Source organism: Falco biarmicus, chromosome 2 (genome assembly GCF_023638135.1).
Source record: "Falco biarmicus isolate bFalBia1 chromosome 2, bFalBia1.pri, whole genome shotgun sequence".
Lineage (NCBI taxonomy): Eukaryota > Metazoa > Chordata > Aves > Falconiformes > Falconidae > Falco > Falco biarmicus.
In genome coordinates this window covers 72,418,573-72,443,146 of record NC_079289.1, presented here as the reverse complement: position 1 = coordinate 72,443,146, position 24,574 = coordinate 72,418,573, and the positions used below count along the sequence as shown (strand labels likewise).

The following is a 24,574-nucleotide window of genomic DNA, read 5'->3' as shown; positions in this document are numbered from 1 at the left end:
ACTTTAACAATACATACACAAAAAAATATTGTTTAAAATCCTGCAATTTTTCAGTGAAATGATGGTATTTTGTAAATCTCATAGATTTTAAGATTTAAGGTAATTTAGTCATAAGGATAAGAGGTTAATTTCATTCTTTTTGTACCACAGGCTCTGTGAAGTACTTAATCTTGATCCTAGGCATGTCCTGATTGCAGAAGTAATCTTCACAAATATTGGGGGGGCTGCTACAGCTGTTGGAGACCCTCCAAATGTAATTATTGTTTCAAATCAGGAGCTGAGAAATAAGGTATGTACTGCAAGCTGTTTGGCTACTAAAATTAAGTACTGCTGTTGACTTACGCACTCTTGAAACTTGTTTTCCCCCAGCCAGCCTTATAAACAGACCATAATTCACTTTTTCTGCCACACAATTTCCTTCTTAGTAGGATGATCAGGCAGAAGAGACTGATCTTTTGGGGACAAAACTGTGATGAAGGATAGACTTTTTGATAGGGACTGAGAATACCGGTTTCCTTTGTTTGGTGGTGTTGAGGAGGATTTCTTTGTCAATGGCAAAGTGAAGAAGGAAGAAAAACAGTGGAGGGCTATAAAGAGAGGGCAGCAAGGAAAAAAAGAAAAACGTGAAAATGAAGATGAAAATCCAACTTTTGTTTTCAGAATAGGCTTTCTCACAAAAGTTAAATATATTGAAACAATTTGACTTCTTTTCAGAAATTTCAAACCAGAAATAATTGTCCATACACAAAACCCTATGACGCCAGAGGATGTGTTATCCCCGTAAACCCATGTCATACATGCCTCCACAGCAGGTAGAGACTTTGTCCGTCAGCCACAGCCCAAGGGGATGTTGGGGGTGGAAGCAGAATGGGGGCTTCTCCCATGCAGCATGGACTGCAGCTGGCTCCCACCTCCTGCCAACATTTTGGTACCCCCAGGCTGCAATGACATTCCAACACTTGGCTCTTCTGTTATTTCATTTTGCTGGGTGACTGGTCCCAAAGTGAAGGTTACGGTGGCTGGTACTGGCTGGGACTCCAGACACCTGCCAGTGGCACTGTCCTGGTCCCACCATCTCTTCCTACCAACATTGCCCTCTCTGCCCTGTGGACAGACAGAGCCACTGCTGGTGGGTGTTCACGTTTGCAGCTTTCAGCTTCTGCATGCAGCTAGCCTTTGCATGTTTTCCATGCTTTCAGCTATCCCTGCCACCCAGGGCATCAAGTCCCACTTCTGCCTCTGCCATTGTGATCCCCGGTATCCCTTGATGCATCACCTGTCTCTGGTGCACCAGAGGCAGTCTGCTCAGGGTGCAAGGGGCAGCCCCTCCTGGCGTGGGGCAGCTCTGCTCTCCTCGTGCACCTGTACCACCACCACCAGGCAGCATGGTGGAAGGGGCAGTAACGTAATGGGCACATCTGTAGGGGCACCAGGCATGTGTTTTCTGCTTTGGCCAAGTGTCATAAACCCCCAAAATAAATAAATCTAAAGGAATTCAGTGTAGTGTATGGGCTAATGTGAAAATACTTGTGCAAGTGGGATGAGGGAATTGTAGCACAAAATTCTAAGCTTTTTTATTTGAAGTCAATTATGTTTCTATTGCTGTACCAAAACAAAATCTCTTCTAATTAACTGAATATACTCAAATTAATTAAGTACTGTCCAGGTTGGAAAATGTCTTGAAAGTTCATAGTATTTAATAAATCGAATGTTTACTTTCAAAATATTTGAAATGTGCTGCAATTTGTTTGTTTGGATGATGAATTTGGAGACTGTAATATTCCTGGCTGAGGATTAGATAGCTAAATTTTACATTTTAAATGTGAAATCTCTGTAACTATTTAAAACTTCTTTTCTAAAAAAGGATAATTAGCACCTGCCATGCAGGTCATTTTCCTAAATACTCAGAAACTCATCATCTCTGTAGAACCTTTAGAAATGACTATAAACATGGGAAGCAATTAAGCAATCACATCAAAAGGAAAATATTTTATATTTCTCTTGATTGAGATACTGATAATTTTAGGAGGGTTCAGCTGTATGAATACCCTAGTAATGTGACATTATAGCAAATTCTGAATTTGAAACAACTACAAAAGCTTTCCAGATCTCCACTCTGGATTGTTTTTGGATCCTTTGTTGCATCGCAGAAATAAGGAAGCAATAAAATACATCAGATTCAACACAGGACCATGGGACTTGTACTGCTTCTTTCTTATATTCTCAACTGTTATTCCTATGTATATAAAAATAAGATGGTTGAAGACCTACTCTTGGCTTTTAGGCTGAGTGGTATGGGCTATCTTATGTCCTCCCTGCTTAGGGCTCACCTCTAAAGGAGATTTGCCTGGGAGAGCACTGACAGGAGTAACTGGATAAAGCCAAGAGTGAGCACAGGGAGGGAGCTGGACCATCGGCCTCACCGTCTGTGATGCTGAACTAACAGCTCGATTCCTAATTTTGTCCACCTGCCCCAGCATGCTCTCTTTTGTTCAGAAGAAGAAACACAGATATTGTTGTCCTATTTCTGAAACTACTTCTATCAAAGGCTGCTGTGTGGAAGGGTTATATGACCAACTACAAATCTACGTCTAAATGCGTGGGGTGTCCTCTATATTTGTACCAAGTAAAATTTATTCTGTTTTTTAAAGAACTGTTTCAGAGAGAAAAGTTCTTCAATGCAATAATGCCATTTTGGAAACAGCATTTCATGCAGTATTTTTTATAGTATCTATTATGATATTTTCTACAGAAAATACCTGGATTTTGCCTCTTTTTAGCATTATGGTCATGTTTTTATCATTCTAGGGAATTTTTCTCCTTAATATTGTCATTGAAATTCCCCTTTTCATCCTCTTGCGCTTCCTTTTCAGTGTTATTGTTTGCATAGTAAGTACAGGGTTACTTGGACAATTGGCCCTGTAGGAGGCTGAATAGTGTATTGTACTGTGTAGATGACTGGGTTTTCTATTTTATTAGGTGAGATCAGGAGGAGAATTTTAGCAGTCTTCCTGAACTTTTACTGTTGTACATCACCCTCTAAAAGCAGTCTAGTAAGATATTATGCAAGTTTACACTTTCTTAGGAAACCTCGCTTTTTAAATCAATAGAAAATGAAGTGCAGCCTTGTTACTTTGGGTGCTGTTATTGGGTTATAGCTTTGGAAATGCTTTGCTCTTTTGTTTACCGTAGTGCTGGAGAGATTTTTCTCCCTAGGTTCTGGGGAGAAGTCATGTCATATTAAGAATATTTTATCTAAATTATGTTTGAATAAATAAGCTTGTTGTTAGAGTTTACTCATTAAAATGTAGGCATAAGTCTGTTTATTTGTCTTGAGATGCAAATAGATGCCAAAAGGACTTTTTTCTTTGTAGCAGTGGTTAATTTATAACCCTGACATATTCCCTACCATCATGCCTGGAATCAGTGGAACATTTGCATAATAGGAGAGGAAGATTCGTTGTACCCTTTCTTGTTTTTAGTTGGGTGTTGGAAGAAGTTTCACAAAATACCAGTTATGTTGCGATTTTAGGGAAGGAAAATAAGAATTTTTATTAAAAGCAAATGGAAAACACATCAAATGAATACAATACTTCTTAAAATTTATTATTACCTTTAGAGTATGGCTACTGAGTGGACGTTGCTAGCAAAATTACACTTTTATCTTGAAGAGATATGTGCTTCATACTTTTGGAATTCCATTTTTATATGCACAATAGGGCATGAACTGGTTTGAAATGGTCGGTTTTTTCAGAAAGGCTGAACATTAAGTCCTCTATATTTGGAAACTTCACAAGTATCTACAGTCACACCTTTGAAATCAGAAGTTGCTTGTGCTCTAAGCTTAGGCTGTGATTACAAGTGCTATAGAGAATGGATAGTGAATAGGTCTCCAGAGCAAAAAAATAGTGTGAACATAGTATACACTCGTGTATCTAGATTTCATTTGCCTAAAAGAGGTCATGATAAGAGCAAAGGCAGTTTTGGCTTGTGCTAGCCACTGGATTATATCCTTTTATTTACCATCTTTGTTAGCATGTGACAAAGCTTGTACTGTTAATCTGACGTGTGCTGAGGACTTTGGGGTTCCAGCATCCCACTCAGGTTTATTCCAGCCATTTAGCAGGAATTCCCTGGGAAACGGACAGCCACCAGGTTCTCCTGTTCTGCCTTTCGGACACTTTCAGCCTTCATGCTGAAATTTAACATTATGTGATATTAGTTGATTATATTTCATGAAAAAATATGTTACTGAAAAATTATGAATAAAAGTAGACAATTCTGAAAACTGGAAGAGAGAAAATCCTATATGTGAATCTGTAAAGGTATTTCAAGTCCTGGAGGCTGTGAAAGGAATTTCCATCGTTTACTAGGCTATTTTTGTTGAGTTTGCAGAATACAAACTTGTTAAAAGTTTTAATTTGTAGAACTCCTACCCTTCTGTCAATGTTTCATTGATTAGGTTTCTCAAGAAAAAAATGAAATCCTAGGTAAAGTATGTAAAATAGAATTTTTGGGTTTATGGCTGATTTCAGTTTTTTTCCCATCTCTGCATGTAGTAACCATTAAAGAGTGTAGTACAAAACAAAAAAGGAGGTTTGCCAGTGTCTCAGATAATCATTATCTTCATCATAACACTGATAGTGTTAGACCATCAGCAATTTCTGGCTCAGGGATGTCATGGGCAGTTCCTCCTGAGACAACATAGATCTCAGACACTCAGCTAGAAGGGATGTTTAAACCACTGTAGGAATAACAAATTACTCTTGCTCTTCCTATTACTAGTTTTAAGATATTAAGTAAAGGGCATTCTGGCTAGAAGCGCAGTATTTGCTGTTCCCCATGAACTGCTGTGCCTGGCTGTAATTTCTGCTTTCTCTTTGCTCTAAAATGGCAGAATTCTTCTGGAAAACTCTGAATTACTAGAAGTTAATTTCACACCTCCAAAAACAACTAAAAAAATCAGGATGATAGAAAGTTAATATTTTAGGAAAATAGTATGATACTTCCTTCTAATATGAAATTGATATATTTGACTTTGCATTTAAAACTATAAACCAAGAAAAGATGCCCACTCTGTTTCAGTTCTGAATCTGTAGGCAGTGGAACCTTTAGGCTGCTGTCTGGCTAAAACAAAATCTTTATGTTTTCTGTTGACTGGGGAATGAGAGGAATTTAACACAATCAGCATAGCCTCAAGTAAGGGTTGTTTGAAGCATATATTGTATTTAGCTGATGGATTGAAATCTCCTGGTATAAAAGTATTTCTTGCCTATTGTGCATGTCAATTCTATTTCAGTCTATTGTGCAGGAAAAAGAAAATCTTTATGAAAATGACATTTTGTTGTATGCATCAGACACGTAGAGCACTTTAATGTGTTTTTACAATGCTGAATCCTGGCCCCGGCAGCACAGAGGACTCGGGAGGCATACAATGTGTTATCCACAGCCACAAAGGGTATGAATGTAGGCTCTGTGGAGATGTTGCATGGCCTTTCTAGGGTGTGGGAGAAGGAGCAGGAGCAACTGTGCCACCATCTTGGTATCCTCTGCTGTATCTGTGGTATCTGAGGTACAACCCTTTAGCCTCTTAAGTTCTCCAGAGGCTGCTAGTTGACTACTAGCTACCTGACAGTGTCTGGTGTGAAATCTGCCTTCGCTTTCACTGAAAGCATATTCTGTGTGCTGCAGAAAGGCTGGTGTGAAGCACTCAGCCCAAAGCATCAGGGTGGTCTCTTCGCCGTGAGCTCTTCTGGTATCAGCCATAAGAAGGAGTGCACTTCACAGTCCTCAGCCTCCTCATGGCTACTGGGTACTAGTTGTCCAAGGCTAGTGATCACCAGAATTCAGTTTCACTCACTGGTTCTTGTGGATCAATGCAAGGAGGTAATAAGGACGAAACCTGGAAACAAAGGATGGGAAGAGACTTGAATCCAGCTTTGCACTATCACAGGCAGTACTGTCACACAAGGTCTTTTCTGAAATAAGCACACTCCATGTTAGAAAACAATTTGTTTCAGCTGAATTGAAAAGCTGTTCTGCAGTAGCAGCAGAGCAGCAGGTTTTCTTTTTCCCCGGGGGTCTCAGGGATAAGAAAGATCAATGAAGTGATGTTAGGAAGTTTAACAAAATCCTGAATCTTGGTTCCAGCTACTCTCTTTGAAAAGTTTGGGTAAGCTCCTGGATAGGATCCCCAAAAATCTAGTAGACATTATTTTTGCTTTTGTGATGATGTCTGCGAATCACTTTTAAAGGCTCATTGATGCCAGCTGTTATGTCATGAAGCTGTGTTAATTCAGGTTTATAAATTTATTTTTTAAGAGTATTGTGATCTCCATCTTGTTTCAATTCCTTTCAACTGTCAGCTAGACCTGAGGTCACCTTCTTAACCTCAGCATTTTAGTTTGCCTTCTAGGTTGATGTGATTTTCCTTTTCATAGAGAAATTAATTTTGTGGGTTTCAAGTGACACATTTCTTGTGCTGTATGCTTTGTTTGAGAAGCTTCTGCATTGTGGCATTTCAGTAACAAAGCACAAATATTTTGCTCTGAAATTAGTGTGATATTCAAAATATAAAGGCAAGTGACTTTGTAAATATTTAAACTCGAGAGTTTCCAAGGGTCCTTTGGGTTGCTGTTTCTCTTTTTTATTTCCCACATTAGCAATTATCTTTATGCCTGAGTATCTCTGCAGAGAATTTCTGCAGGCATACTCTGCCTTGTAGCTGGCATTATTCTTTGTGACGTGGGCACATTGCTGCCAGCCTAAGAAAAGCTTCATCTCCACTGCTTTTTGTAAGACTAGGTTGAGTGCAAAAGCAGTTTTCCTGGTTCTGGTAATTCTGGTTTGAATATATTTGGACCATCTTTAATTACTTTATTGCTCCTCAACCAGCTGTTTCCCAGTCATTTTGTTTTTCAAAGGATAATTTTTTTTTCCAGTCAGACTTAGGCATTGCTGTTTCGGTTGGTGCAGCTTCGGTGTTTTTACAGCTTAGTTCCTTTCAGTTTCCTACATAACCTGAGGCCATTTTAGAGACCATAAAAGCTGAATACTTATTTTGCATACTTCCTGAACTGTCTAATGGCCCATTGTCAATACTTGAGAAATTTCCAAATCAAGGCTAGTTCACCGTGCTTTTAAGGATTCTGATTTTTTCTGGCCAAAATTTTCTGATTTTCCATTTTGGCTATAATCCCAGAGGCAATCCATGTATAAATTAGATTTATTGTCAATTTTAAATGGCTGAAATTAAGGAAATACACATAGGAGATATGGAATTTATATACTTTGGAGGCAGATCTTAAAAACATTGAGCCTTTGCAGAATTTCAATTATTTCTTTTCACATAGCTATTTGTAAATTTCCTAGAGTTATGAAATAGATTTCATCCCTCATAGAAATGTCTCCTGTATCTCTGAATCTTGACTTGATGCCCAGAGGCCAATCTTTATTTATAAAAATTGACTTGTAAAGCCTGTCTTGCAGAGATGTCAGACATTTGACTGGCTGACCTATTATGTAGGCAGACTGAATGAAGGTATATTATTTTCCTTTATGGTGTCATGTTTTTATGTTCAATTCTTAAAATAATCTTATTCCAATTCTTGAAGAGGCTTCTTTCCACTTTTATTAAAGAAATGGAAGTAGCTGAGTTATAATGAAAGGCCAGTGAATGAACAGGTATACAGTTTCACCTTTTAGTGGCTGGAGAGTACATGAGGCAAGGAATCTGCTATTAAATAGCAACTAAGAATTATTTTCTTTAGCTCATGAAACTGAAACCTGTATTTTTGCTAGGATCAAATTCTAATCCTAAGTCTGCATATTTATGTTTTGAGATTTATTTAACTCTCTGTAAACTATGGATTTTTTGCAAAAGAGCACTAATCTTACTAATCTTTATCTGGCTACGAAAGTTCTTTATGACTTTAATCAGTTTCTTGTGCTGTGTGTCTTTTTATTATGCCCTGTGGTGCAATAGAGAAACATTATTTTCCTTTTTTGAACCAGAGACATTTCAGCTGGGACATATCCACATAAACTCTTTTGGTAGGAGGCAACACAGAACGTACATTTAAGGTAGTAAGTCCCTGATAGTCTTAACACACAGAAAGTAATATCAGCTGATGCTACATGGGAAGCTGTTTTTAATATGCATTTGCACTATAGGAGGGTCTACAGGTAGCACACAGATATTTAGTAAAAGGCAAGTCACCATAGGGACATAGAGGTGTGGCACAGTGAGATTCCATGACTTTCTAGAATCTCTGGGAAATCAGCAGGTGCTCTGAAAATTCAGTTTAGACAACCTGAGCTATCCACAGCTTGGACCATGCTTTCTTCCAACTGTCACAGAGCTGCTCTTCTGGGATCACCGGTTCAGACAACTTCTAATATGTGAATATATGACAGTTCCTTGCTACCAGAGTCCTTAAATGTGTTCCCCCTTGGAAATTCATCGAAAACTCCTTTTGGACAAGCTAGTCATGACTACTTCAGAAAATTCCAGCCCAAAGGCTAACCCTGACCCATTACAGTGTTTGTAATATGGAATTGTGGAATAATTCAGTTGAAGGGGGCCATGGAGGTCATCTAGTCCAACATTCTACTCAAAGCATGGCTAAGTTCAAAGTTTTAGGGCGGGTTGCCACTATCCATTCTCATTGCTTAAAACAGTACCTTTTTAATTCTGCCTAACCTTTTCATGAACCCCTTCATTAAATTGTTTTGTTATGCAAAATGTAAAGAAATGTGTCCATTTATTAATGAGGCAGAAAAATTATCAGAGTATCAATGTATAATATTTTTATTGTAGAAGAGTATTCATGAATTTTGATGAAATTCTGGTTCACATAAAATGACTGTAAAAATTCATGTTCAAATCAGTTTAAAAGAAAAGCTGGTTGTTAAAATTTAACTATTTCTGTGATCCAGTATGGTTTAAAATGAATTTGCAGTTATTTAAGTGACTCAGTTTGCGATTGTGTTTTTTTTTTCCTATCTGTGTCAGGAACATGAAATGTATTCAAGAATAAGTCATAATTCTATTTTTTAGTTCTCCAAATTAAATTGTAATGTGGCTCATCACCTTGAAACAGATGAAATGCAGCATAAACTGTACTTGAAACTTACTTTATTGCTTTATATTTATTATTGTTTGCTATAGTACATACAGTTGAATACTTTTCCCTGTAGGTAATACAGAAAAATAACTGTTTTTTTTAATGTAGGCTTTAATTTTTATTTCCAGGGATTGGATTTTGCAGCCTTCACAGGGCATATGTTTGTTGGCATCTGCCTTGTTGTTCTGGTCTCCTTTCCTTTTCTTAGACTTCTTTACTGGAACAAAAAACTTTACAATAAAGAGCCGAGCGAAATTGTTGGTAAGTATGAATGAGAGAACATTTTTATTATCGCTACATTGAATATATGCTAAATAGAAACAGAATAGTGCTTACAACAAGGTTGTCCTCAGACAGAAGGGCCCATTCTCCTTCAGTCTGTGAACATTAATTTTTTAACTAATAATCTAGATTTTATTTTTAATTGTGTTATTTTCTGACTTTTAGAAATTGATGTTTTTCCAGTGCTAAGGTGGATATGAATTATGAAATATTCTCCAAAATTTATATTGATATTTTGCATCATTTATAACCATAGGCTTGAATATGAGGCTTGAATATGAGGTGTTCTGTATAGCAACAGAAAACATCTGCTCAAGGTGCCGAGTTCACAGCCTAGCTTTAGAAATATCCCAGGTTTCCCTTATGACAGGCAGAGTGCACTGTGCATTCCCTCACTGCTGATTTTCTTCCACTTTTTTTTTTTTTTTTTTTTTTTTCCAGTAATCCTTTCCTGGCCTGTGGTCAGCGAAGAGCACTTCATCAAAAGTAGAACTTTCCAGGTTCTTTCCAGCTTGCCTCTGTGGCTCTTCCAACCCTAAATTTCCCAAGTGTATAATTTCTATAAATCAGTAGGACTAAATCTCTATATTTTTTAGGTTGCTCACTGCAGCAGTCTCTAGAAGTCTTGGGTAAAGCTATTTCGATGGCTGTTGACTATGTCAGTCCCTTTTTGTCTTCATGCTTTTATGCCTTTCTATTCAGTCATTTTGAAGTTTTCATCATTGTTCTCAGGCTTCTGCTTCAGTGCTGAAACTTAATAACCCCCAAATGTTACAATTGCTTTATGAGGTAAGAAATAATTCACTAAGTATCATTTCTTAGCAAGCTTTGTACAAAGATAGTTGAGTGTAACTGTTTCTTCCCTGGGAATGTTTTCTTCACTTTTGGCTGCAGAAGACTTTAAGATCCAGGCTTCCACAGACCATGCAGTGGATGGTTTAATGTGCTGTACAACATCTCCGAACCTGCCTATGTGGGGTCTGTTTAGCACAGGGAGGAGAATTTCTCATATGGTTCATATAAGTTGGCTCCATTGGAGTAATCTGTGGAGAAAGACAAGCCCTTCTAAAGACTAATGTAGCTGTCTACAATAGAACAGATACATTGCAGTGCCCCAGCGTTTACCTGTCTCTTTTGAATACAAGGGGAGTCCAAGGTAACTAACTTGGTGGTGGAGATCTTCATGATAGGTAACTAATTTAGGCAAAATGAGTGCCACTTTTGGTGAATTGCCTTGTTCCAGGGAAAATTAGCTTTAGGAGTAGGATTTTATTAAAAAGAAGTGGGAGTCCTCTCTTCAGTGGATAGCACTGCGTTTGTTGAATCCCATCTGATAGAAAGGTCAGAGAACAGACTTTACTGCTTAGGAAGTTGGCTCTTGTGCAGACACTCGGTTTTGAGGGACTGCGGCACCCATTCAGCACAAGCATGCTCAGCCTACCTAGGGGCCACAGTATTTCCCGATATTAAGAACCAAAGCATTTTTTAGGTGTTCTAGAGATGTTACCACTTAAGTGTTTTCACAGAGAACTAAGGAGAATTTTCCTTCTATGTATTTGCTTTGTATGAGATATGCATTTTCATTATTGTGCCATTGTAAAAGACCTGAAGCTTTCTGCACTGTTAAAGATTTGGTCCTGAGAACAAGAGAAATAATATACTTAGTCCCTAAGATGCCTAGATATTTCCCTGTGACACTGCAAAGTAAGATTTTTTTCAGAAAGCCATCAAGGATCTTCTTTTCCTATCTTCTTGTATCAGGGAAGGTGCTGCAAGAAGTCTTCCTTACCTGGTAAATAAATCTATTAAATATATACTTCTCAGCCAAAGAGAGAGAAGATTTAGTTTAGAAATAGGACACTTCTGGCTCACCTCAGCTTTTGCACTACATCAGTTTCCATTCAAATAGCTAGAATTTTACCTGGGTGCCAGGAATGTCAGAGAAATGACAGAGAATGCTGGAGAAAGTAATTCTGAAAATTGGCAGTGCTAACATGCTGAAAGGGATGATCTCCTTTCCTAGCCATAGGTGTGCCATAAATATGTCAATTAATGTTCTTGACTTTTGTATTCTGGGAAGGCATCATTACCTAAAATAAATATCCATTAAAAACTTAATAATAAGCATTGCAAACTGTGTATTATGGCTGAATGACCTTCCTACTTGTCTGGTCAAAGCTAGCACTGTGAAGAGGGGTGAAAAAGCTACGAGATATACAATATCCACTCTCAAGTTGCTCCCAGTAGAGTATTGAAATGCATAATTTGAACAGGTGGGAAGTTGGCTCACGTTCCTATTGCTCCTTCTCTTTGAACTGGTGGATGCAAAGCTGGACATGAGCCAGCAGTGTGCGCTCACAGCCCATAATGCCAACTGTATCATGGGGTGAATAAAAAGAATGTGGCTGACAGGTTGAGGGAGGTGATTCTGCCCCTCTGCTCTGCTCTGGTGAGACCCCACCTGCAGTACTGTGCTCAGCTCTGGGGCCCCCAACACAAGAAAGGCATGGATCTGTTGGAATGGGTCCAGAGGAGGGCCACAAAAATGTTGAGAGGGCTGGAGCACCTGCCCTGTGAGGAAAGGTGGAGAGAGTTGGGGTTGTTCAGCCTGGAGAAAGAAGGTGCTTAGGAAACCTTATTGTGACCTTTCAGTACTTAAAATGGGCTTATAAGAAAGATGGGGACAGACTTTTTAGTCTTTTAATGGGGTCTGTAGTAACAGAACAAGAGCTGTTTTTAAACTGAAAGAGGGTAGATTCAGACTAGATATAAGGATAACGGTGGTGAAACACTGGAGCAGCTTGCCCAGGGAGGTGGTAGGTGCCCCATCCCTAGAAACATTCAAAGTCAGGTTGGATGGGGCTCTGATTAGCCTGGTCTAGCTGAAGATGTCCCTGCTCATTGTAAGAGAGTTGGACTAGATGGCCTTTAAAGGTCCCTTCTAACCCAAACCATTCTATGATTCTATATCAAAATGCTAAATATAGAGCAAGTTCGTACCTGTTCTACGCAGGGCTTAAGAATGAGAAACCTTTGTGGAAGAGATCAGCTCTGGGAAAGGAATTATCTTTTTGCTGGGGAGGAAAGGAACCTTTGCAGCCTCCCAGATAAACGCCTTTGTATGCATCGTTATAAAAAATTATTACTTTTCTTTGTTGCCTGAAATAGTTTATTAAATCTTTGGTATTCAGCATTTTTCTGTAACTTCCCAACTTTCTTATTTAAAAATAATTAATTCACTTTTATTAATTTCCGATTTTCTAATAAAAGTCATACCTTCATAGACATTTCCATGAATAACTAGAGTTATTATATACTTAAATTATCTTTAAAAATGCCAACATGCAAGGTGTCTTGAGAGAAATAGTATCTAAAGTCAAGAAATTAATTCTGTTGACTATGAACAATTTTGATCCTGACATAAGAGCATTATTTTATGAATATATGTTTTAGAAAATAGAATTGTTATTTTTTCCTTCAAGCTATAAACTTCTAAAGCATATGTTTTGGATTTTTAAGAAATCAAGTATGCATAACAAGGTTTTTTTAATTTGAATAGACCAATTTATTCACTAACATAGTATTTTTGCCAGTGAAAGACTGCACTAGTGAAACACTGGCTAGCATATTTCCCTCAGTTCATCTCTCGGTAATCTTTGTTACTTGCAGCTTAACTTGTTCAGGTATAGCAGTCTCCGAATCGGTACACCATGTGTTCTTATAAGGAGCTGCTCCACCATTGCTGCAAAGCTGATCAGTAACTGTTCAATTAAAGCAAATGCTGAAGCGCTACTCTATGTATTGAAATTTTCTGTGAAAGGGAAAGTGGCCAACACAGCTCCATTAGGAGGTAGCTGTTGTGGTCAGAATGTGTGCAGAATGTACTCTAAGATGCTTTTAGGGGTCCTTCCATTTCATGTTGCAACAATTCTGTGATAACTTCAAATGGCTTGTTTGAAGCAGCTGTTTTAATCAACTAAATACTAGCCTTCTCTCACCCTGCCCCTAATTAGCAATTAAACAAGATATGTGAGACTTAATTGGTATATTATTTTCCCCAGATTTTTCTTCCCTGTATGCCATGTGTTTTAAGATATTTTTTTTCCTGTTGCTTTGGGCTACACAGATTGTTGAGAATGGAGAAGTACTAATTTTAAGAACAGACAATGCTGTTATTCTGAAGACACATTGGCAGATTAATTTCAGTGCTGTGTGTTACCAGTGGCTTTCAATTGTTCACTTTCAGACTGAGCTGCAGCACCTGTGCAGCAGAAAAACCCACATGTTCTTTCCCCAGGAGCCACTGTCTACACGCTGTGGCTTGAAGTGAGGCATATTACAAAAGAAAAAAGAATATGAAGAACTAAGTCATGAGAGAGAAAATCAAATGCTTTTTCAAGAATGGATGGATATTTTGAGGACTCTTTTGAGTGTGACTTTCAGCTGATAAAACTGCACCTTGTTCTGTGTGATGCAGAAAAAAATGCTAGGTTTAGGCTAGCAAGCTGAGAAAGTTTTAAAATTGTATATACAGTTTCCCAATATAATATATAAGGGGAAATAATAATATATGAGTGAAAGAGGAATTAATCTTGCTGTTGTCGTTCTGTCCCAACCCAGCACATCCTCCCCCCCCAACTTGAAGGCATACTTTTTACTTCCCTTAAGGGTTTACAATACATTATTTAGTCCCTGGGAAACATGGCAATACACTATTGTGTCTCAGCTATTGAGCTGTGGAGATGTTGACCCTAGCATTTGGGAAGGTCACTGTCCCCAGGACAGTGGGTGGCATATGGTCTAGTGACAAGTGTTATTATTGACATTTTTGACAAAGAGGAGAGCTTTGTCTTAGCACAGCAACTTATTTGGCACCAGTTTCCCATTTCTCCTGTGTTGCTTGCTCCAGTTTCTGGTAATTTCACTGGCTGAAAGCGAGACCCACTATTGAAGCAGAAGTGGTGATGTCAAGAGAGGGGGGAGTGCCTTTTTCCTTCTAGTGTGCCTCACTGTCTGCAGCAGAGAAAATACTGCTATGGTAGTATTTAAAGTATGTAAAGTTGACAACAGAAGGAATTTTCTAATTAATCATAGTCATGTGTAAAGTGTTTAACATGTGAAAAACATGGTGCTGTTTCCCACAACGTGAAAAGTGGTAACCAGATGAGTGAGCAAATCTGTTTCTTTCTTCCATGTGCAGCTTTACAGTTGCTTCCCTAAGAGAAGAAAAAGGAAAGGAGGAGAGAAAAGAGGTACAAAACCAGCAGTGAAAAGGTAGAAAGTCTAGAAGAAGTAGGGGATGATAACTGAGGGTTGTCACACATGTGTAACTGTTAGGACTGTGCTTGCCTGCAAGATGTCCAGGCACTCACTGTTCCTGGACGTAGAGTACGTACTGCTCACGTCGGGCCTCATTTTGCATGAAATTGTGCAAAGAATGGCAGAGCTAAGCAAGAAAGAGAAAAAACAAGGTGAAACTGAGAAAGTTGTTTAGCACTTAATGTGGTGAGTTTTGCCCTCTGTGTCCCATAGTGACTACAGATGTCTGCCACGGTACTTTGTGTTGCACACAATTGACCAAGTGCAGACATCACCAGTTGTAACTGTAGCTGAACAGAAGGTATCACTCAGTGCTGTCATTATTATTTTGTCCACGTGACCCCCCTTGCCCGTCGCAGCCCTGAGATGCCTGCCTGGGGGAATGGTCCCCACGCCAGGTGGCTGTGGTTAAAGGGTTAACAGCTTGGCAGTTTTCTCGGGGAATGGATGCCCAGGTGGCCTCTGCAGCCTCTGAACAGTGGTGCATGCCCTCGTGCCACATCCTGCAGTGTGATGTATGACCCTTCGGTTTAATGCTGGGGAAGAACTACTGTGATGTCTTGTGAGACAACCCCAATGCTGTTTCAGACAACTTGAATTGAAAAAAGCCCCCACAAAATAGTAATCATGTCCAGGGCCACAAGGACACTGCAGTCAGGCGTTACGTAGCACCGATATAGATACGTGTGCTGCTCAGGGTCAGAGAACTTAGTCCTATTTTAGTAACATATTTGTAACTGTAGGAACCATTTCTTGCTAGAATCAGTGAGAGGTCACCTAGCTGGATTAAGTACACTGACAAATCTCAATCCTGCAGTGCATCTGTACCTATGTAGGTACTTTACTAACTGCCAATAAAGCATTATTGGTATTTTAATGTAACGTTGAAAGTAGTGGGCTGTCCTCACTTGAAACCTGGTTCAGGTGAGGAAACCAGCAGGCAGATTATGCAGAGAATAATGTCCAAAGAAAGAAATATTTCAAGATATTTTCAAGCGTTCAACTCCAAGCTCAATCTGGATGGCAGTTCTGCAATATGCATTGCACTCTACTGTCCTCACCTGGGAAGCATTTTTAAATCTTGAAGAACAATGTGGAACATAAATTTATTTATTTTTATTTTTTTTCCCTGCAATCCGTTTGTATATATTAACAATGAATAGTTAACATTTTAACTCTCCTACTGTAGATGATAACATGCTAAACTAAAAGACACAGATTTCTTACAAATTATCTTGGGATCTAAGTTCATACCTTTCTGGTACATATTGTGTCTTTTATTTTAAAAAACTGGAAGACTTTCATTCTCAAAGGAACTAGGTAGTTTTATGGCCTCTGCAGACTTTGTGTGTACTTGGTTTTGGCTAATATATCAGGATCCCCCAGGGTCATGATTTTATGTTTGAAAATATTTTAAAAATAAGAATTTTATTATTTGCACCTTCAATAGGTCTTCTAGTGATTAGGAATGAAAATAAGTGTAGTTATTTACACAGATACAAGATTTTTATATTTTTTATATTTTTAAACATTTTGATAATTTTGTGTTTAAAACCCTGTATAGGTTCTTTGTACTGCTTTAGAGTTGATGGAGTATTCTCCTTGGAAAGAGGAAAACAGTGATCTGTCTTTTCTTCTTTTCAGATGATAAAAATAGTATTCTGACATAGCAGAATAAGGGAAAAAATGACAATCATATTATTTGCTTAGTGCATTGATAATGTAGCCATCAAGAGAAGGCAGCTATAATATTACTTTACCTGCCTTAAGCAAAAGAAAGTATAATACAGTGGCATTTTGAATTAATAAAGCAGCACTTCACAATTTATTATATACATTTTAGTGGAAGGAATCAGTACAGAAAAATCACTGATGAGAGGTAAAAACGTAGGAAGTGATACTTCCTGTTTCTTTTACAGCACTTGCCCTCCTTGATTTCTGTATATATACCACAGCTGTGAAATGATTGTACAGCTCTAAACTGGTTGGCAAGACTTGGCCTTTTCTTTAACAGTGTTTTGGTGTAGCTATGACAATTTTTTTCACTTTACTCTGAGAACTGTGAAGCTCATAAGATCTTCCTGATATACAGAGCTTAAGAGAACAATTTAGGTTAATTTAACACATGCTCTCTGTTTGCTGCAGAGAACTTTCACGGTGATGATATTTCAAATAAAAGTGACAGATTTTTAGATTATTCCTGCCAGTTTTATTTATCAAAATGACCTGAACTTATTAGTTACCATTATGACATTTAAATGAGATGCTAGAAGATGCGGTGAGTCTGGAGTGTGCTTTGTTGTTTTGCTCTTCATTTTGTCCTGCTAAAAACATTAAATAAGGCACTATCTTCTGGATTATGAGAGTTGTCCTCTTGAGGCTGTATATTTTCATGATTCTTTTTTCCTTAGTAAGAGTTGGTAAATACCACCTTTGAGTGGTTGCTTGCAGCACTGTTTATCGGTAGGGTTTTTCCCCCTCTTTTTTTCCGGGTATTGAAAGGACCTCAGCAGTAGTTATGTTTGATGCAAAATGTTTTAGGATTGGAATGTATCTATTCACTTTTGAGCAGAGGATAGTGAACAGAACAGAGATAATTTAATTGTGAGACTTGTACTTCAATGGAAAACACTGGCTAAATTGGTTTTCATTGGTAAGTCTGGCAGTCTGAGTTAAAACTTTTTGATAGCGAGTAAACAGACATTATTTTTCTAGATTTCAAACCTGATGAAAGTTTTCTGAAACACTTCCCATGACCCTGTGCCTTCTCAGTGGAACAGAGTGATAACGAGCACACATGAAACCTAAATATAATCAGATTCCTGCTTTTAAAAGATGGGGAATTGCAGTAGAGGAAACTAAGGGGCAAACCCACAAGGACTAAAATAACTTTGTGGCTCTAACTCTCACTTACCCAAAGATGAGAACAGAGCCCCATATCACCTGAGAAAGATCTGCTCCATCACTCAGGGGCAAACCAACTGAAGAGTAATGTATGTCTTTATCAATTGTGCTGAAATGTTATGAGATCTAACCCTCTTTAATATCTATGGATTACTCCATCTGAGTGTTATGTGACCATCTCAGAGGTATTAAATTGTCTATTCCCTTAAGAAATTCTTTACTGTAAGGGTGGTAAGACACTGGAACAGGTTGCTCAGTTGTGGGTGCCCCGTCCCTGGAAGTGTTCAAGGCCACATTGGATGGGGCTTTGAGCAACCTGGTCTAGTGGAAGGTGTCCCTGCCCATGGCAGGGGGGCTGGATCTAGATGGTCTTTAACGTACCTTCCAACCTGAACCATTCTATGATTCTATAAAATGCAGGGGTAGGCTTGTAGTGTTGTAGATTCTTTCAGTAGCTAAAATTACAGGGGAAAATCCAAAGCACAGTGAGGAAAAATTCCAGTTCCATTTTGAAGAAGAGCATTGATGTTTTGCAGCTTTCTGAACAGCCTAACTCCTGGGGCTACTCCAGAAGGCAGCTCCTGGGAGGTGACATAGGTGTGTGGCGCCCTCTGAGCTTTGCAGTTTTCTGCCTGGCCTCCAGCTGCTTTGCTGTAGGGATGAGGATGTCCTGTAAATCCTGTGCCATGGATGCAATCCCATGCTGGGCAGCTGAACTGGTGTTAGGTGCCTCGGAGACCAAATGGGGCTCCAGCTGTGAGACTTTGCATTGAATGGCTTATATGAATGCTCTGTATTGTTTTATGCAGCATCATGCAGATTTCTTAGAGTCCTTTGCAAGTGTTTAGCTGAATAAGAAAAAGTGTGTTTTGTTGCTAAGACCTTGCAATGGTTATTGCTTTATCCACTATTATTACCTTTGTCCACTATTGATACATTAGTCTACTCAATAGAACATTTCAGTCATTTTTTTTCCCCAAGAATTAGAGCATTATGCTTGTGTCCTGTTGAGGGGTGCTGCTTCTAGGAGAGAGGCATGAGTTGTTGAGCTGGAATATCCCTAGAGGATAATTCTTTCTACACTTGGGTTTCACCTTTCTGACTTAGTTTCTGTGCTTTTAAAATGGAGATGACACTTAGTTACCATCTAATAATGCTTAGAGGATTAATTACATAATAGCAGGGATTTAAAAAATTACTAAAAGTTACAGATATTATTACTACAATAAACTATAATTCATGGTACTTAATTTGCTGTTCAGTTAACATTTAAACAGAAGTATTCTTGTTCCAAGAAGTTAGCAAAGAAAAATACTTGCTTTACTTAAAATACTTAAACTACAATAGGATGTGGAGACACACACACTCACACACCCCCCATTCCCCATTCAGAGGAACATCCTTTGCATGTTGTTAGTCATAGCCCAGCGTGCAGACTCGTGTTGCTTGCAAAAAGTAGTAAATGTATTTAGTGCACTTGCAAGTTAAAAATTGCCATTTTATAATTTTTATCATCTCATCGAGGTTGGCCATGCTTTCCTGAGTATCTTCAATTAACAGGACTGGCCTTTTCAGATTCTGAGACTGGGAATTAATTACACTCAGTTTTTGAGGATTTCTTTGTTATTGGCAGTCAAGTGGGAGGGAATGTGTGATTAATCTAAGTGAAAAATCAATCTGACTATTAATTATCAGATTGCAGATTGAATATGCATTTTTAAATGAAACTTGATTTTTTCTAAAATACAGAAAATGTTTTCTAAAATGTCACAGCTCAGGTCAGTAGCTGGAAGCCCATTAAATTCAGCAGGTCCAGGATGTCTTCTCTGTGATCTCCATGGCAAAGTATGATAAATAACAAAACCAGAACAATTAGCAGCATAGGTTTACATGTTTGCTGATCCTAGAACTAAGACAAAAATTATTCTTTTCTTGTTGGAAATGGACTTTCTAGGGGGGAAAAAAAGAAAAAGAAAAAAAGAAAAAAGATTTTTTTTGGTGAAATAATAGTGCTAGGAATATTGCTGTGGTGCCTTGTGGGCTGTATGAAAGTACTATTGTGGTGGGTTGACCTTGCCTGGATGCCAGGTGCCCATGAAGCTGCTCTATCACTCTCCTCCTCAAAAGAACAGGGAGGAGGAAAATAAGATTAAAAAAACCCTTGTGGGTCATGATAAAAGCAGTTTAATAAAGCAGTAGCAAAGGTTGTGCTTGCAGAAGCAAAGGGAAACAAAAGATATTATTCTCTACTTCCCATCAGCATGCGATGCTTGACCACTTCCCAGGAAGCAGAGCTTCAGCATGCATAGTGGTTGCTCCAGAAGACGAAATGTTGTAAATAACAAATGTCCCCACCTTCTCCTCCTTTCTCTGAGCTTTTATATCTAAGCAGATGTCATATGGTATGGAATATCCCATTGGTCACTTTGGGTCAGCTGTCCTGGCTGTGTCCCAAGATCTTACCCACCCCAGCCAACTGGTGAGGAGGGAATGGAGAGACAGCCTGGGTGCTGTGCCAGTACTGCTCAGCAAAAGCCAAAACACTGGTGTGTTATCAACACCTTTCTAGCTAGAAATACAAAGCACAGCACTATGAGGGCTGCTGTGGGGCTCAGCCAGACCCAATACAGCCATGTTCACAAAGATTTTAGTATCATGATGGGCTGAATTCCCTGACTGAGCTGCAGCTCTTCTGCCTTCTTTTACTGCAGATCACTGCATACTAAACTTCGCTTAGCTTCTATCACTTCAACTACTGCTACTACAGTTGCAGTTAAATGTTAATATAACTGCTTTAATGATAAACTGCTGTGAAAGGTACATGCCACACACATATATAATTTCAATTATTGGCAGTAGACCTAGCAACGTTAGGATAAATTGGATAGCAGGCCGATCCACCATAAAGTTAATTCTGTGAAAACCCTGCAGATGGGGTTTTGTTGGATGAGTGAGTGGAGTGTGCTCACCCTGGTGTAACATGACCATCAGATCCCATCTGAGGAGGGAGCAGGAACTTACGAATGCAGGGAAATGGGTTGTGAGACCTCCCCATTCAGGGGCAGAGAAATACTGCCCTTATGTTGCCTTAGCCGTAATTTCAAAGTGATTGACAAGACCCTGCAGTTGCAATAAGCCCTTGTCCATGTGTAATATAGTATGTCATAAAATATCAGATGTTCCCAAATCCTAGGGATTGCTGCCTAAATGGATTTGCACACCTGAAATGGGAGAAGTATAGAAAGGCCCAAAGACTTTCGGCCATGTTCAGTGTTCTCACTGACCTCAGGGTCCTGCATTATATTTTCTTCAAAACAAAAACTACTGCTAATATGTGTGTATGGCCTAACGCCACAATGGGGTATTACAATAAGAGTACCCTGAAAGAGAAATAGGAGAAACATTCTGTGGGATGACCTAGAAAACTTCTTCACATTTTTTTTTCTGCAACAGGTGTCACAGTTTAAAAGATGTATTGACTGTTCTGTTTTTCAAAAGACATTTTATTCTGAAGTGAATTCCACGGCAGGCGAACAAGGATGTTCGCATCCTTGGGATGTTTAGAAAACTAATGACTGAAAAATCAAGCATGTACTTGCTGTACATAAACGCAAGACCAAAGCCATGTGAAAACACGTGTGTTTTTTAACATAGAGCAGAAAACACCAGGCTGACTTTGCCAAACCTGGAGATTAGTCCAATGGCACTTCAGACATGGAACAGGAAAGTGCAATGCAGGTCATGCTGCTTTGTGCTCTGCATGCTTGTTTGTGGCACAGATACAGTGATGCTAGTTACCCCTTTCTGAAGGAGAGAGGATAAAAATGTTTGTATGAAAATACCTGCTGGGGATCTGCATCTCAGATGATGAAAGATTCAGCTTTTGCCCATCAGCAAAACTTTTGGTGAAATTTTACTTGGAAAGGATGGGAGGAAATGCTATGGCAGGATGAACAGACATGATCAGAAAAGGTGTTGCAGCAAAGACAAGTAAACTGGATGATCATGCTTCATGAACGTTTGCCAGAGAAAAAGAGAAAAACACAGATTTTCTCTTGGGCTGATGATGAGAGATGGTTTCAAAGCTACAGTCCAACTGACTTGAAAATTGCATGAGAAAGCACTACAGAAAGGACTGTTCATCTGCTAAGGGTGTTCTCTCCCTTCACTTGCTTAAGTTGAATACAAAAGTTTTTATCTCGTTCATTCTGGGGCAGCATGTAGAATCATAGAAATATTTCTTTCACCCCAAAGGGCTCAGGAAACTTTTTCAAAGAAAAAAAAATTGCCTGTGAAGTTATACAGGTGTGCCATGTTCCAACTTTTCTCTGTCTAGTCTTGCTCAGGGAACAACTTCCCAGCTCACAATTTCAGACCAGTTTCAAGGTAGATTTTATGAGGAAGAAGTTGCCCATTAAAATAGTTTGTTTCCCCATTGACCAGACACTGTGGAGCTGAAGCAGACCCCAAACATGTGGTCACTAGTTTCTTTCACAAATTACTATACAAATTCAGAGGCTTAAAATTTAATCTTGCTATCTTATTAAACAAAAAATGTCACAGTTTCTGGGGTTTAAAATATGGGATTTTTACACAACTCCCATCCACTCTAATCCTCAAAAAGTCTTGTTTGTTTTTCCCTGTGGGGAGCAGAAGATCAGCTGTGGCCTAAAGCTCTGTCACTTTTTTGTTTATATTCTGGAAAAGAATGGAAAATCACTGCTGATATATTTGTGTGTGTCACAAATGTTGATGGAAAAGTAAATGATGGCTATGCCAGGGTCTCCATGGTGTCATGTGGATCCTTTGATAAACAGGACATGTCCATGTTTTAATATAATTTAGTGTAAGATTATGCGCCTGGCGAGAATCACCAAATATTTTACTAAGGAAACTTGGTAGATTCGGCACCTCTTTGATACCTGTAGTTCAGGTATGAATACCTTCTTGGAAGAAAAACTTTAGCTGAGCACTAATTGTTAATAACCTGGGATAGTCATTGGGCTTTAGATAGTTTGAATTGACATTGCTGGTCTTGCATTGTAAAGCTTCAACAAAGACGACCGTTTCGATGGATATGTGCTCGTCTATAGACACGAACCATACAAAACGTGAGGCAATTGCTGTTCATATTCCTTTTTTGTGTCAACTGTTCAGGCTCTGAACATGCTTACTTTTGCTCTTAAACGTTTGAGTTCTGTCAAGTCTAATTCCCTCTTATGGTCAAACTTTACATGATTCACTCTGTATTATCATTATAAATGCTCACAAAGGAAAGGGGAGGGAATTAAACTAGTTTAGTACTCTTTGATAGTAGGGACCCCACTAGGATTTTGCATCAGTAAATGATAATATCACTGCCTACATCAAAATAAGTTTAAATGTTTCTGATGTTATGACATATTTTTTTTTCTAAATAATGCATGTAGTTTGTATACGTGGTGCAAAGACTGCCATATCTGTTTCTTAGGATAAGAACAATTTGCTGATTGAACAGGGATCCTAAGATATAAAGCCCTGAATTCTTAACACATTGTCTTCAGTGACATGAAATTTGAGGGAAACAGAAAAGAAGGGTGAGGAAACATCCTATTGCTTCATCAGGAAGCATTTGTACAAACAGTTTCTGAATGAATAGTTGGCTCTTATTTTTTTAGTGATTTCCTGGAAAATCCAAAGCTTTTGTCATTCTCCAAGGCCTTGACAATATTGAAAAAAATAAATCAAAAAATGTTAAAACTCCTGACAAGATTTTGCAGGCTGATTTCAAGTGTAAAATCAGTCTATCTGAACTTAACACAGGATCAGATATCATTCAGGTCAGCTTGCAGGAAATGGTAGCTGTGTTTATGGATCTTTTCAGTGCCTAAGAATGAAATCCTCTTAGGAAACCTTTAAAATGTTATTAAGGGATATTGCAGATATTGCATAAGACAGTGCTAAATTTCAGTTTTGCCTTACGTTGATAAAATTGCTTGTATGAATATAGAGTGAATGGCAACATAGTCCAGTCTGAATACATGAAGGAACATTTGCTGTAATTCCTAACTACAAAGAAACTAGTATCTCATTAGCAGTATAATATATTTGGCAGTTTATTTTCTGATGAAAAATGGATGTGCTATGATTTTAGCACTAAAGCTTGTGAAAGGCATTTGCAAGTGTTTGAAGACTGTACTTCTTTTTCTTTGGAAAAGGACTAAGGATTAACTTATTTAAAATTATGAAAAATTTCTGTTTATTTTTCATTCCCTTCAGCTCTGCAGAATGAATGGTAAAAGCAGCTTCCTATGTGGAGAATTGTTGGAAAACCATTCCAATAATTTTAACAGCTTTGAGTCCAGGGCACGTTACACATATTTTGTGCACCTCTGGTTTAGTGCTCTAAGATTATACCTGCTCTAAGATAAGTGATTTTGTTTCTTTTTAGAGCTGAAACATGAGATCTATGTTTGGAGACTGACTGCACAGCGCATTAACCCAGCCAGCAGAGAGGAGACTGCTGTGAAATGCCTCTTGATGCAGAAGGTGCTGACTCTGGAGATGCTCCTGAGGAAGAAGCTGAGGACGTTTCACAGGTGAGTGGGGATCATCGTGTCCCACCTCCCCTGCTCCAGCCCTTGGTGGGGACAAGCTGAAGGCACAGGGGACTGGCAGGGGCAGGGACATCCCGCTCGTCTCAGACTACAGGCAGGACTGATAGCATAACTGCTGATAGCAGGGGTAATTCTGTTTGCTTCAGCCAGCCAGGGGTTCATATCTAGTAATTTTAGGCAGAGCTGAAAGTGAAGGCTTTCAGGGATCTTCACTGGGACAAGGCCTATATTCTTTGCTGTCTCAAGCAGATGGGTGTTGGGGCAGATCTCAAGAGCCACCCTCACCCTCAGTAAAACACAAAGTATTTGATGACAAAACCAACACGTAAGTCCTGGGAAATATACATC

At 38.7% G+C, this 24,574-nt stretch overlaps 1 protein-coding gene across 1 annotated transcript in view; it reads left to right on the top strand.

Moving 5' to 3' along the window:
• The window catches only part of OCA2 (OCA2 melanosomal transmembrane protein), a 176,265-nt gene that overhangs the window by 61,484 nt on the left and 90,207 nt on the right, over positions 1 to 24,574 (top strand). The window contains exons 13-15 of the mRNA XM_056329924.1: positions 151 to 289; positions 9,254 to 9,386; positions 24,061 to 24,208. Of these exons, the coding sequence (XP_056185899.1) occupies positions 151 to 289; positions 9,254 to 9,386; positions 24,061 to 24,208 (420 nt within the window). The remainder of the gene's footprint in view (positions 1 to 150; positions 290 to 9,253; positions 9,387 to 24,060; positions 24,209 to 24,574) is intronic.